The 13653-nt window shown below is 29.2% G+C and overlaps 1 protein-coding gene across 1 annotated transcript; it reads left to right on the top strand.

The window, feature by feature from the left end:
* The first annotated feature begins 4211 nt into the window (after positions 1 to 4211).
* Positions 4212 to 13653, top strand: LOC142332393 (mitochondrial inner membrane protease subunit 1). The gene is made up of 3 exons (XM_075378819.1): positions 4212 to 4419; positions 5738 to 5935; positions 13303 to 13653. The coding sequence occupies exons 1-3, from the start codon at positions 4309 to 4311 to the stop codon at positions 13459 to 13461; spliced, it is 468 nt and encodes a 155-aa protein (XP_075234934.1). The 5' UTR covers positions 4212 to 4308; the 3' UTR covers positions 13462 to 13653.

The following is a 13653-nucleotide window of genomic DNA, read 5'->3' as shown; positions in this document are numbered from 1 at the left end:
TTAGGCACACTAAATCTAGCAATTGCACTACTTCAAAAATTCATTTACTGTTTGAATTTTGTAACTTATGATACGGAAGAATCTATATGAATCTGATTCTCAAGCAGATTAACTACAATAGTACCGTATAAATTGCATGAAGTATGAAATTTTTGAATGTCTGCACTTACATCTAAAATACAATACCATATCCTGGAGCTACTTTAAAAATTCTGATAATTTCTTAAGGAAATAAAATTGGGAACTTACACCATTGTTGATGCTGGTTAATAATTATACTGACCAGTATTTAGTAAAATAAAAAGTGCTTTCCGTACATTTTTGCATCAGTTTTGAAAAATATAAACATTCCTCAAAAACACGTCAGCACCAAACCAAATATAACAACAATAAATTCTCCATTTATTTGCTCCTAAATGTAGATAGCATATTAAATTAACATATAAGAAAGGCTGTTTACTACTACATTATCTGCGCTCTGTGATTGAGTGGTAGTGCCATTCATCCAGAAGATAATGGATTCGAATCCCGAACAGGCCTGCCATTTTTACATTGATAAAATTTATCTTTCATCGGTGACTGATGGTAAATAGCCTTAAGTTATGTAAATAACTACTTAAAAAATAATAAAAGAAATAAATACAATTTATTTTAAATTTCCTCTTTAATTTACAACAAAGGAAGGATGTTGTCTATGTAATTACTATGTACTTATTTTTTTATGTACGGCGTGTGCAAATTGTGTACCCTTTTTTTATATATTTTTTTATAGATGCCAAGTGTGGGTGGAGAGAGGTGTAAGTTACATTGATTGCTATTAGATACCTCAAGTTTTGATTGAAATGCCCACCATTCCCATGAACACAAATATTTCAAGATGACGCCCACCCAATAACAGAAGGCATTTTGTGCTGTGGAATAGCAAAGACAACCTCTGTTATCACAGTTCAATGCAACTGTTGGTGACAGTTTCGGGTTAGTCAACCTGATGAACTCCATTAAATGTTGGCATACACAATTCGTGAAGACAGGTTGCCAATGTAAAGGTGAAAGCACCAGCCGTCCTTCGCACTCAGAGGAGACAGTAGATAGGGTTTTGCAATCATTCCAACACAGCCCCATGAAGTCAGTTCAGAAAGCAAGCTGTGAGTTAGCATTCCCTTTCTTAACAGTCTGGGATATTCTTCGTAAGGGTTTGAAATTCAACGCTTAAAAGGTGAAACTTTTGCAGGTACTCACTGAAGATGACAAACAACTTCACACTGTCATCAGTGTAATCATGTTGGGATTCCTGGAAAATTAAGATTTTTGAGGACAGGATAGTCTTAAGTGATGAGACAACCTTACATATCAACGTCAAAATCAATAGACATGTTTGAATCTGGAATTCAGAACAGCCTCAGTGAATCATTGAGCATGTCGAGATTCTCCAAAGTTGAATGTCTTTGGTGCTATATACAAAAGGAAGCTTTGTAGGCCATTTTTGCTTTGCAGAAAGAATTGTAAAGGGACACTTATACCTTTAGTTGATGTCACAACTTGAAGAGTATTCCCAAGATTTCATTTTCCAACAGGATGGAGCTCCACCCCATTTCCATAATGATGTGAGAGAGTATCTGAATTAACATCTCCCACAGGACTGGATAGGTCAGACTGGTCCTAATGATGAAGCGGTGTTGAGATGGCCCCCAAGATCTCTAGACATGACATCATGCGACTTCTTTTTGTGGGCCTTTGTCAAAGGACAGAGTCTTTATTCCATTATAAAGGATTCTAATATCACATAACGGGACCAAGAATATTTTTTTGAAAAGGATACATTCTTTTTCAGACACACTATATGTTGAAGTCTTACTCTTCAATAAATGGGCTGATTTTAATCATGGAATCATTAATAAAGACAGTAACTCTGGGGACCCTATTGTAATTTTTTAAAACTAAGTAGAAAATTCATTAAAAGAGAAGGTAAATTATGTGAATGGATAGTTTGTGGTGTTATTTATTATCATTGCTTAATATTTCTTGTAGCCTCATAATATATATATATATAGTGCAATGCTAGTCTATTCTTTAACATATTTTTGCAGGAAAATTAGTTTGAAAATCTAGGAGTAAAATAGTGCATTTTCCAGCATTCCAGAGAAACCCTTTGCTCAGGCTTGCTAAAGTTCATTACAGAGTCTTTATTTGATTTTCTTTTATCGGGGTGCTACTCTCTGAACTACTCATTTCTTCAGAATGCTGTTTTGTTAAGAATTGTGTTTTGTAGGCGCAACAAGATTTGAATAAAAAACATTAGAAAATATAAATTTACGAAAATATAAACAAATAAATAAAGATAACGGAGACTATACAAACGTTTTTACAGTACTTAAAATTTTATGTTTTTGAAGTTTCCACTAAATTAAGTTTACAGAATTTTAGGCACAGTAACTCTAGATTAATTTTTTAAGCACAATTTCGCGTATCTTTGGTAAGGGTATTTTAGATGATAGTAAGGGAATTATACTGCTGCAGCCCCAGTGCAGTGTAAACACACATGAGCATGTCATTCTTGAGGCATTAGAAACCTGTCTCCCTTCACGTAGCTTTTTATTTTTCTGTAATTGTTTTTAGATTTTACATCAGTAAATTTTTTTATTTCATTTAATTATTCATTTTAATTTTGTTTTGATGTAGTTTATTTATTTGTATAAAATATAACAAAAATAATATTTGTTTGTACAACATTCGAACATTTACAATAACAAGTATAGGTAAAATATTTAAAAAGTTAACAAAAATAATTTGCTATAATGGCACAATCCCATAAATTTCATCTGATTTCTCAATTTCACTTTCAGGTGATATATTCTTAATCACTGTTGTCTTTGTTCTTTGATATAATCTTTTCAGATTTCAAGTCCCTAACTCTGCTCATCTCACGTTTCTATTCTACATTTGATACGTCCTGTAAAACTAATAAGTCCAGTCAAAAAGTAGTAGGCACAACACTGTCGAATGATGCAAAGTAATTGAAGACTGTAAATTTTATAAGTTTTTTCTTCTCTCCAACCTATATACTCCTCTGCATCTGCTCATCAATTGACAAATACCTTCTTTTTCTGTTTAGTCTCCAGAACCACTGTAAGGTATTACTTCAGAGAATGATAAGTATGAATGTAAATGAAGTTTAGTCTTGTACAGTCTCAGGCCAACCAATACTGAGATCTGTGGTTTATTAAAACCCAGCCACCAAACACTGGTATCCGTGATCTAGTATTCAATTTTTCGAAATCAGCTGATTAGCGATGACGAGTTCACCACTAGAGCAATCCGGTGGGTTAATCGACACATATCAGAGGGAAACAAAATGAACTGTTGAGCATCAACCTATTACACTTATAAAGATTAGATTTGCTGTACTTTGTCATTTTTCATCAACCCTGAAAGTCAACATTAAAGAATTTTTAAAGTGATGGAATTGTTGTTTTATATATATTTTAGCTGTTATCATAAATTTTATGTCTTCTGATGCTACCTTAATCATTTTTATATTCTTTCAGGCAAATGCTGGAATGGCTCCTTTTATTGTCAGTGCTCATTGGCTTTTATTGCAAACCTACACATTTCTGACGTTCTGTAATAAATGAAATTATATATTTTTTACCATTTTATATGCTTTCCAGAAGTTTCTGGATATCTTTTTCACGTTTATATGGTCGCAGCTCTTGACATCTACTTACAGCATTTTAAATACTGTCAATCGCCAGGCCACTATCGTTATAATAATAAATACATAATCCAACCGAAAGGTAGCCGAAGGCAGTATCGATAAACTGCTAGTGTTTAGTAAATTCTCTGATATGGATAAAAATTGTAAGTCGATGCTCATTATCCGAGTTTTCCCGACACTAGGAGAACAATCTGAGTAAAATATTGATTATGGTAAGAAATTAATGGTGAGCTAAGATGTATATTATTATTTCTGATTAGATACAAGGGGAAATCAGCATTTTTCCTCCTCTGAATTAGAAAACTCATATTTTATTGTATAATATTATGCAATAAATATTTTCATATAGGAGTCAGATATTTTTAATTTTCTATCGCTAAGTTTTTTTTGCATTTTTAGATTACAAAAACATAAAATAACACAGAGCTGTCTGCAAATCATATTAATTAGTTAAAGTACGTCTATTTTATATTATGACAAGTGGCAACACTGAATATCAAACTAGTTTATGTTCGGACCTGAATTATGTATAGGTTAAGATTTGTGGAATTATGTACCTTGGAAAACTCTAACGCGCCTGTTTAATATCATTTATGAATAATTTTAGGCATAATGCTTTTAAATTATTCGGTTTTATAGCAAGCGTTATTCATTACGGATGTGTTGGGCATTGCGCTCTAGAATATGGAGGAAACTTTGTACTGGTAAAATTCAAACGTTTTTAGATTACCGAAATAATTCATTAGTGTTCGTAATATTAAAATATCACCTTATTATACTCACGTATAACGCAAATTCAGGTTCTAATTTAACTTTATCAAATTTGTTTCACCTTGAATGACGAAACGTTATAGTGTTGGTCGAATATTTTTGTATTTAAATTAGATTTTTCATATAATAATTTATTTCAAGTGGCTTTCTAACTGCAGTCAGCATCTAAACAAGGTTACCCCCCCGTAGAGCAGCGGTCTCCAGCATTATTGATTAATGGAAACCAAATTATTAAATATGATTTTAGCATTGATTTTTTCGTTTTATTTTCATGTTCCTACACCATGTAGTAGGATACTTCAGAAACCACATATATTTTAAAAAGATAATTTCATTCTCTTACCTAGAACCAAAATATTTTTTTCTTAGAGAATTAAATACTAATTTGTTACTAAAATATGATGATTGTAATTATTCTGAGGTACATATTATTATTGCCTTCAATGCATAATAACTTGCAGTTTAGTATTAATGGAACTTTTAATAGTACAGTAGTAGTGATCTTCCAGTTAGAGTAATGATTGAAGCTGTCGTAAGTAATTCACAATGCGGTAGATATTTTATTGAATATTGGTAAAAGATTTCTGTTGCTATTATTTTTGTGTTTACTATTTCTTTTACATTCTTTTATATGTCTCTCAGAATTGTCAGTCTAATTGACTTAACTGTGGTAGTTTTTTGTGTGCTGTGAGTTTTTTAAAGATTTATCTAATATAAACTTAAATGCAGTCAAAATGTGTATAATTTGTTTAATTTAATTTAGAAATAACAAAATAATATTATCATAATTAGTTATGAAGAAAAAATGTACAGATTGCTTGAATTCTGTAAATTCAGTTTATGTATAGATTGCTTGAACTCAGTAAATTCAGTTTAATGTATTTGCAATATTCAAAGTCATATTTCTTAAAAATTACAAATTTTTAATACAAGATTTTGATTTCTAGTGCATACCAAATTTCATAGTGTATGTGTAACCAAAATTGTATTTTTATTGCTCCATTTTCCCTGCTAGTATTCTCTGGGTTTTGGTAAATCCTTACTGCTAAGTAAGGTCCTTGTAGGACATTATTTATTATCTTTTTACATTCTTGTATTTATAACCTTGTGTAATAGTAGTTTTGTCAATTTTCTATCTGTAAAACATTTCTCTCCAGTTAGCTGTTTAAATTACTAATGTGAGGTTGAGGTGCTGATCAGATACACCCAGTTACTAATACATATAACTTATCTTATTTAATCTTGTTACAGTGCAGTGGTCCATCGATGGAACCTACAATATTAACCAATAATATAATAGTAAGTGAACATATTAGTCCAAGGTTAAGAAGAATAAAACATGGTGATATTGTTATATCAAAATCGCCCATCAATCCTACACAGTTCATTTGTAAAAGAGTCACCGGTCTTCCTGGAGATAAAATATATTATGGATATTCATTTTGTATTGTGAGTATACTAAATTATTTTGAAATATTATAATGAATGACAGTCATTTATCAGATTATCAAACGAGTAAAATTAAATTTTTAACAGTACAGTCAGTCATTATGCAATTGTATTCGGTGATGGTAATATAAAATTCCATATTCTGAAAGTGATAATAAGGAACTAAAGTACTGATAACAATTTTGAAAAATTAGTGAGGTACTTTAATTTATTACAACTTAAAATAAAACATTTAAAATGCACTTTACTTTCCAAATACGCTATATGAAAAATATATTTCCAATAGATGTTTTTGTAACTACTCTCTAGTTGCTGTATCAGTCATGGTATTAATAAAACTACTGTTGATAATGCTTAATCGTTAAGATTTTTTTATTTAGTTAGGCAGAACAATTTTTCTAATTAACCTAACTTGCTAGAAAAAAAAAAATAGTATGGAGACTTGCATATGAAAAATGCATTGCCTAACTGGAATTTGAACACAGGACCTGCTGGTGAAAACTAAGAGGTTATCACTATGCCTCAGATTGTAAGTGAATTGTAATGGATTAGGATTAAAATAGTTTTGCTTTTTTTATTATATTTAAAAACCATTCAAGCAACAATTTTTAATGTTAATCAAAGTTTTTTTTTAAATCTCATGAGACTTGCTGTCCTAAAAGTATTGAAAGGTTACTGCATTGAGCCTTTGGAATTGTTACTCAATATTCACACAGACCCAGTGTCTTTTTAAAATAACTTATATTTTTAAAATTTCCTCTACTTGAAACAAGGTAAATTTGTATATGTAGATAACATTTTTTTTTTATCATTTTGCTATATAGAGTACACTGTGAATTCTGTTGAAAACAACTAGTGTGTTAATAGGAAATCAACAACTAATATGGAGTCCTGCAAGTTAAAAAAACCATGTTTTACAATAGGTAAGTAGTACTCTTATATTAAAATATTTGCATAGTAATATTTTTTAATTGTATGTTAATTCATCTTTCTTATCAGAAATGAGTACTATTTCTGACCATGTGCTATTTGAAGTTAAAATTAGATGTTCTTTTTAAATAGGTTCCGGTTATATAAATGCATTTAAAGGTTATTTCCTTATAAAATTTCATTGTGCCTCGATTAACATAATTGTCCACCTTAAGTTACAAATTTCTGAGTTTCCTTAAGTTACTTTAATTTAACATGCTGATGAGAATTTAGGAAATTAATTATGATTTTCCATATATAATTACAAATCTATGTAACTAGCAATACTTTTAATAAATAATAACCTATTGGAGGTTATAATTTTTATAATTTTTCTTCCATTATAATTAATAGAGTTTCTCTGTGTGTTAGGGAATGAGACAGAAATAAACAGAATATTATTAGATTTAAACATTAAAGATGTCAAAAGATTTTCTGACAATGATGATAAAAACAATATTTTTCCAAATTTCTGTATATTTTATTTAAATTTTGATGACGGAGACATTAATCCTAATTTTGGATTTCCAGTTGCAGCTTCTAGTAGTGATTATAATATTGAAAGACCATCCTGTTTAAGAAATTGAAGTTTTGTAACTTACAACAACTAATTTGTTAATTTTTACAATCTTATTGTGTGTACACAGTCCAGCCCACAGGAAAGGTGACTCATGTGAAATAAAATACAAGACGTTTATTTTTAGTTTATATGACTTTTTATTCAAAATAGGCTCCTTGTGTGTCAATACACAACTGGAAGCATTGGAAAAATTTTTCAAAACAATTCTGATACTCAACCTTTGAAATTGCCTCCAGTACCATGGTCGTAGCCCTTTGGGTATCTGAAATTGTGTCGAAACAATTAAAACATTTAAACTACTGAAAACACCATGTTTCATCACCTGTTACAATGCAAGACATCAAGTGGGTCCCTAGCAGCTGATATTTTCATGTCTTTACATTACTCCACTCTGCAATCTTTTTTATCGTCAGTGTGTGAGTGGGGCACAAAGCTACAACATATCTTTTTGCCCAAATTTTCGATTAGAATGTGATGCACAGTTGTTTTAGAGATTCCAGTGATCTCTTCCATTAACCTGGTAGATGCACATCAATCATTTTGAAGAATTTCAGGCACTTTTTGAACATTTTCTTCTACTCGAACTGTCGATGATGCTCCTGGACATGGATCATCTTCAATGCTCCCTCTCTCTCTCTACCATCATGAAACTTGCATACCACTTAAAAACATTTTTATGACTCATTGTTTCACTACCATAAACAGTTTGTATCATTTTAAAAGTGTCTGTGGCACTTTTATCCAATTTAAAACAAAACTTAATGTTTGCAGATTGACATTGCTCCTTTCATGACATGCTGTTAAAGTTTTGGTTAGTATCAGCAGTCTGTGACGCCAGCACTGTTAAATTTAAAACAGAAGGTAGTTGGAATACCACACTAGTTAATTCATGGATCTATTCACACATCACATTAGTAGTTCCAAATATAAAATCAGTCACCTTTCCTGCGGAATGGACTGTGTGCAACAGTTTATAATTTCTTAAAATCATGTTTTATTATCACTTAAAAAATTATAATTTTGTTTTTTAGGCATGTTATTAAAAATAATTTTCATTAAAAATTTTAATTATTTCTGATTTTTTTATCTAAACTTCAAATTTTTTAATGTTAATAACTGTTTCAGATAAGAAGAAAGCAATACATCTAAGAAAAGTTTAAAAAAAAGAAGGAAAACAGAAGATGATGTAACTAGCAGTTTTACTCAAAATCTTTGTAATAACAAAAAATTTAATGCAGAACCTACTCAGTTACTGCAACTGACATATGCAGAAGTTTATACTGAAATGTGGGAAGACATCCAATGTTTTGATTAATACATTAACAACAAAATATTATTAGAAGAAATAACTTCAAAAAACAAACCTAACTGCAATAATAACTACAGGTAAGAGTTTAAATTTAACTTTGAAAGAATTAAAGATTGACTCAGAGCAAATTTTGTAATGTCGGCATTAGACTGAAATTAAAGATATATTGAAAAACATCATGGAGAATTAAAATTACTGCTAACATTATAACAAGAGAGATTTTTTTCAGATAAGGTCTTCTATACAATTAGTTTTTGACATTGTTGTAAATAAGATAGATAAAAGGAATAACAGATTTTGGAAAGTTTATATAAAATAAGGACTGGCTGCATAAAACAGATTTGTATCTATGGAATGATAATTTCATTTAGTGGAACATGCTTTATGAAGCAGTACATACCTAATAAATTGAATCCTGTTAGTTTCTGAAGTTTTTGTCTTAGCTTACTTCAATGGCATAACTTGTGATTGGGTTTATCGTCTTTCCTGATGAAACCAAACAAGAATTTGTTCTTTGAGCAGCTGCTATTTTACTCTTTCACACTCATTATGCACGGCCATATTTTATACTTCAATAGATACTTTTCAATTATTAACTGGCTGAATGATTACTATTTTGTGATATTTGGTGTACTATACAATTATAAACAATCATCTTTCAACACAAGTGTCTCTTGAATTTGACAGTGATTTAAAATGAAAAGGAAGTTGTGATGTCAGAGTAAGTAATAACAGCACATTAGCAGTAACAGTGCTTTCCTCTCACGAAGCAAATTCTTTGTTAAATGAAGTCTAAAGGTGGAAAGAACTGGAAAGTAAATTCATATTAGTCAAACACTTCCAGGTGATTAAAATCATACAATAAAAATGTGGGTGAAGTTGATTTAATGGAGCACATGCTATCACACTACTCTTCTGAAAATCTGACCAAAAAATGGACTATTAAGTGAACTCCATATCTATGATATCTCCCTATCTAATTCATTGCTGCAGTACATTTGTGAAAAGATGAAAAAGAAGATTCCAGCAAAAACGTATTCCAACTCCACTCATATAAGGGAAAAACTTACTTAAAAAATGGTATTGCAGAAGAAAATATGCAGGAATCATAAGAAAATGTAAGTTCTCCAGTAAGCACAGAAAAAAATTATGGCTCTTTAGCTTCAAGTACCAGAAGGAAGCAAGGCAATAATTTGCCTTTTGTAACAGGTATCCAAGTGTACAGCAAAGATGTCATAAAGAAAAGTGCTCTATGAAAACAAGTGTAAAATTGATCAAGTGCAATGTTTATCTTCGGTTAACAGCCAAATGTAGCTGATATTTAAAATTATATGAATAATTTATCATTGTATTATTGATAGTTTATTTAGAATCTTAAGTTTATCATTTGTATTTCTTCTTTTTAAACTAATATTACTACAGTTTTTAAAAATTAAAATCATGACTAGAATGTTTCTTTTATTTTAACTGTATTAATAAAAGAAAATTTTTCATGAAACTGATGGGTCAATTGTTGATTTCTCAAAATTGTATTTTTTATTTTAATATTATAATATTAAACTGCTCATTCATATCTAGATTATTTACGTTTTGTATATTTTGAAAAAAATTATTTAACAAACCTATTTACTGCTGTTCTTTAACAATTTTGTTTATTCTTTATTAAATAATGTACCTTATTGCTACTAAAATTTTCTTGGAACCTATTGTACTGTTCACAGTACAAAGCTGTGTACATTGGTTATGTAAAATAGACTTTATATTCTTTTAAAAAAACCTAAATTATTTAATGAATATTATATCTTTTTTATAATTTTTTGATATTTACTCCATATTTAATACAATAAAACCAGTAGAGTTGGGTTACAATAAAATGTTCAGCTCTCAAAAGACTTCAAAACTTAAAGACAACAGATCATTATGAAAAAACGCTTTTCTAAGTGTTTTTATTTATCAGGTGGTTAATAAAATTGAAAATACTTTACCAGTGAAAAGGTTATTTAAACTGAAGTCCAACAGTAGTTATACATTGTCAGCAAAGTTTCACAAATGATTTGTAAACATATCTGAAAAATGACTTCAGAATTTGAAGGATTTATATGTTTTAAATCCTTGTCAGTATTTTCATTATGGAATTTATGGGAAGCATTCATATTCTTTTTTTAAATAACTCCTTAAAAAATTCATAAATAGTTAAATCTGGTGATCCCTTTCTACATCAACTAGGCAGTTCATTATTTAAAGACAAGTTTTACTGTCTTTGAAAAATGAGCCGGAATACCATCTGTTTGTGGGAATAGTAGAATTTATCTGAATACTAGGAGAGGAAGAATATAATGCTTATATCCATCATGGGAATTTTGGATGTGTCATAACACAAAATACCATTAGCAATAATAACCCAAAATAATGTACTTTGATTTAAATTTTTACTGCTCCATTAGATTTAGGTTTGTAGTGATAAATGTAAATATATATTTATAAAATATTAAATGAAATTTAAACCACCAAAATAGTAAATAGATAAGTTAAACTTTATTAATTCAAGAATCGATTTTCATGGGATCCCACATCTTCAGATGGTATTTAATTCTATAATTACATTAAAATAAATTGTTTTTATGATTTGTGAATTTGTCAAAATTGTTACCATTTTATAAATTTTGAATTTATTATGGAGAAATACACAAATTTTGTTGCCCAGTACTGGAATGACGTAATATTTAAAACGCTGTATTTTTTTGTCAAAATTTGTAATTTTTTTGTAAGTGCGTGTGTGTTTTGGTGATTTAAATTTCATTTAATATTAAATTTTATTAGCACAGCAGTCAATATGTTAATGAATTATTTGAATTTTCAATTAATGACATATATATATATATATAATGACGGTTGTGCCATCTTTTATAATGTTACTGTAAAAGGTATGAATAGAATTCTTTTGTATATCTGGATCACTTTAAAAAGATCATGTACAACTTAACTGCTGTAATAGTTTATTCTACCTTACTTAACAATCCACTACTCAGCATAATCCACCAGTATCAAATGGGCGATTTTCTTATTGAATTAGCTTTTTCTCGAAAATGTAATTAAATCAGAACAGTTTCTATAGTTAAAGTTAAGTCTACAGATAAATATGTGACCTTTAACTATGTATAAAATTTTTTGTATATCATTATATTAAGACATATCAGGCCATAGCAGATGATCCTACTGTTAACACTGTACAAGAAAAGTCTGTGTATAAGTCTGTATAAATTTTGAGAACTCAGAAAAATTATTATATGTAGCTAGCTATTGACTGAAATAGACATTAATTTTTATGTATTTAATCGGATTAGGAATGTTGAGCAGTTACAGATTTTTAACTGAAATACAGTTGAATCTGCACGTAATAAAGTTTTCAGTTCTAAAATTCATAATGGAGAGATTTTCTCTATTGGGCTGACAATTTTTTCTAACACCCTGTTTTACACACATTTGAATGGCAGGAATTATTCATTAAATTGAAAAACCACTGAAATTTTTTAAATCGATTGTAAGTTTATTGCTTTATCACAAATTTAGTATCTGAAGAAGTTTAATTTATTGATGATGAGCAAAAGGTAACTTGTATTAGTTAAAATATTTTACTAAATATAACACTGCCTCATAAATTTATTAGCGAAAATGTGGAATTAAATTTATGTGGAAATCTTTATTTCATGTATTCTTGTTATCATAATACACCCTGCAGCCGTGCTTAAGTTCCATAATCATAAGAATGATTTCCACTTATTAAGGCATAGGGAATTCAGTGATTAAGACATGTCAAAAGAATGGGCGTCTTCCATCCAATAGTTCAGGGTTTGAGTCCCTATTAGGCATTCTTTGCATGCTACAAAATTCATTATAATTCATCAGGGCTGTTTTCAATTGTCAGCCTATTGTTACTATTATATGAATAAATAAAATAAATTAAGAATTCAGAATGATTTTTAGTCTGTGTGGTGCATCATGAAAAACAGATTTTATATAAAATTATAAACAAAATGGGATATTTTTCTTATACAAATACTAAGAAAAATAATCTGGATCAATTCATGTCCTACTAGTAGTATTTTAACAGGTATGTTTAGTAAAAATAAAAAAATTGGAAAATAGTTTTACAACCGTATTGCTCCCAATTTTTTTTTTTTTTTGACTGAAATGAGGTGGCTCTGCTCACCTCATTATAACATTTTTTATGGGTTTCAATCTAAGCTTACAGAATAACTTGAATGAAAACAGTGTAGCACCATACTTTTATTGATTTCTTATCAATAGAAAGAGAGTAAATTAAAAATTCTTTTTATCTTCTACATTTAATAATGAAAAATTTTAAATAGCAGAAAAAATTATAAATTTGGTACAGTTTCTGATCTAAAATTAAAATATTCTTTTAAAAAACAAATGTGTGATATTTATTTAAATATCAGACATTTATTATGATGTGATATTTATCTTTTAAATCTATGTTTATTTTAGGTTCCTATGGGTCATGTGTGGCTGGAAGGAGATAACAAGAACAATTCATCGGATTCACGATCATATGGACCTGTTCCACAAGCATTAATACGAGGAAGAGTAATTTGTCGTGTGTGGCCACTAGAGGATATTCGAATGCTGACTGACAGACCCTACTAATATTAGATATGAATGTGTGTTGTTATTAAATCATATAAATGATATTGTAATAAATCTGGAAATTTTATTCGTAATTTATATATATATATATATACATAATGTTTCTTGCAACTTTAGTATCTAAATTTATTATACAAAACAAATTGTGAATGTAATTGTTGATAATTAATAAAATAAATTGATTTTTAATAA

This window comes from Lycorma delicatula, chromosome 11, assembly GCF_047948215.1.
Source record: "Lycorma delicatula isolate Av1 chromosome 11, ASM4794821v1, whole genome shotgun sequence".
NCBI classification, from domain to species: domain Eukaryota; kingdom Metazoa; phylum Arthropoda; class Insecta; order Hemiptera; family Fulgoridae; genus Lycorma; species Lycorma delicatula.
Note: the sequence above shows the minus strand (reverse complement) of the source record. Positions and strands in the feature narration are given on the sequence as shown.

What these genes read in the sequence shown, in the direction of transcription:
- LOC142332393 (XM_075378819.1), top strand. Translation starts at nt 4,309, where the DNA reads ATGAATAATTTTAGGCATAATGCTTTTAAATTATTCGGTTTTATAGCA. An exon ending in ATGGAGGAAACTTTGTACTG is followed by an intron (nt 4,420 to 5,737) that starts GTAAAATTCAAA and finishes ATCTTGTTACAG; the next exon opens with TGCAGTGGTCCATCGATGGA. An exon ending in ATGGATATTCATTTTGTATT is followed by an intron (nt 5,936 to 13,302) that starts GTGAGTATACTA and finishes TGTTTATTTTAG; the next exon opens with GTTCCTATGGGTCATGTGTG.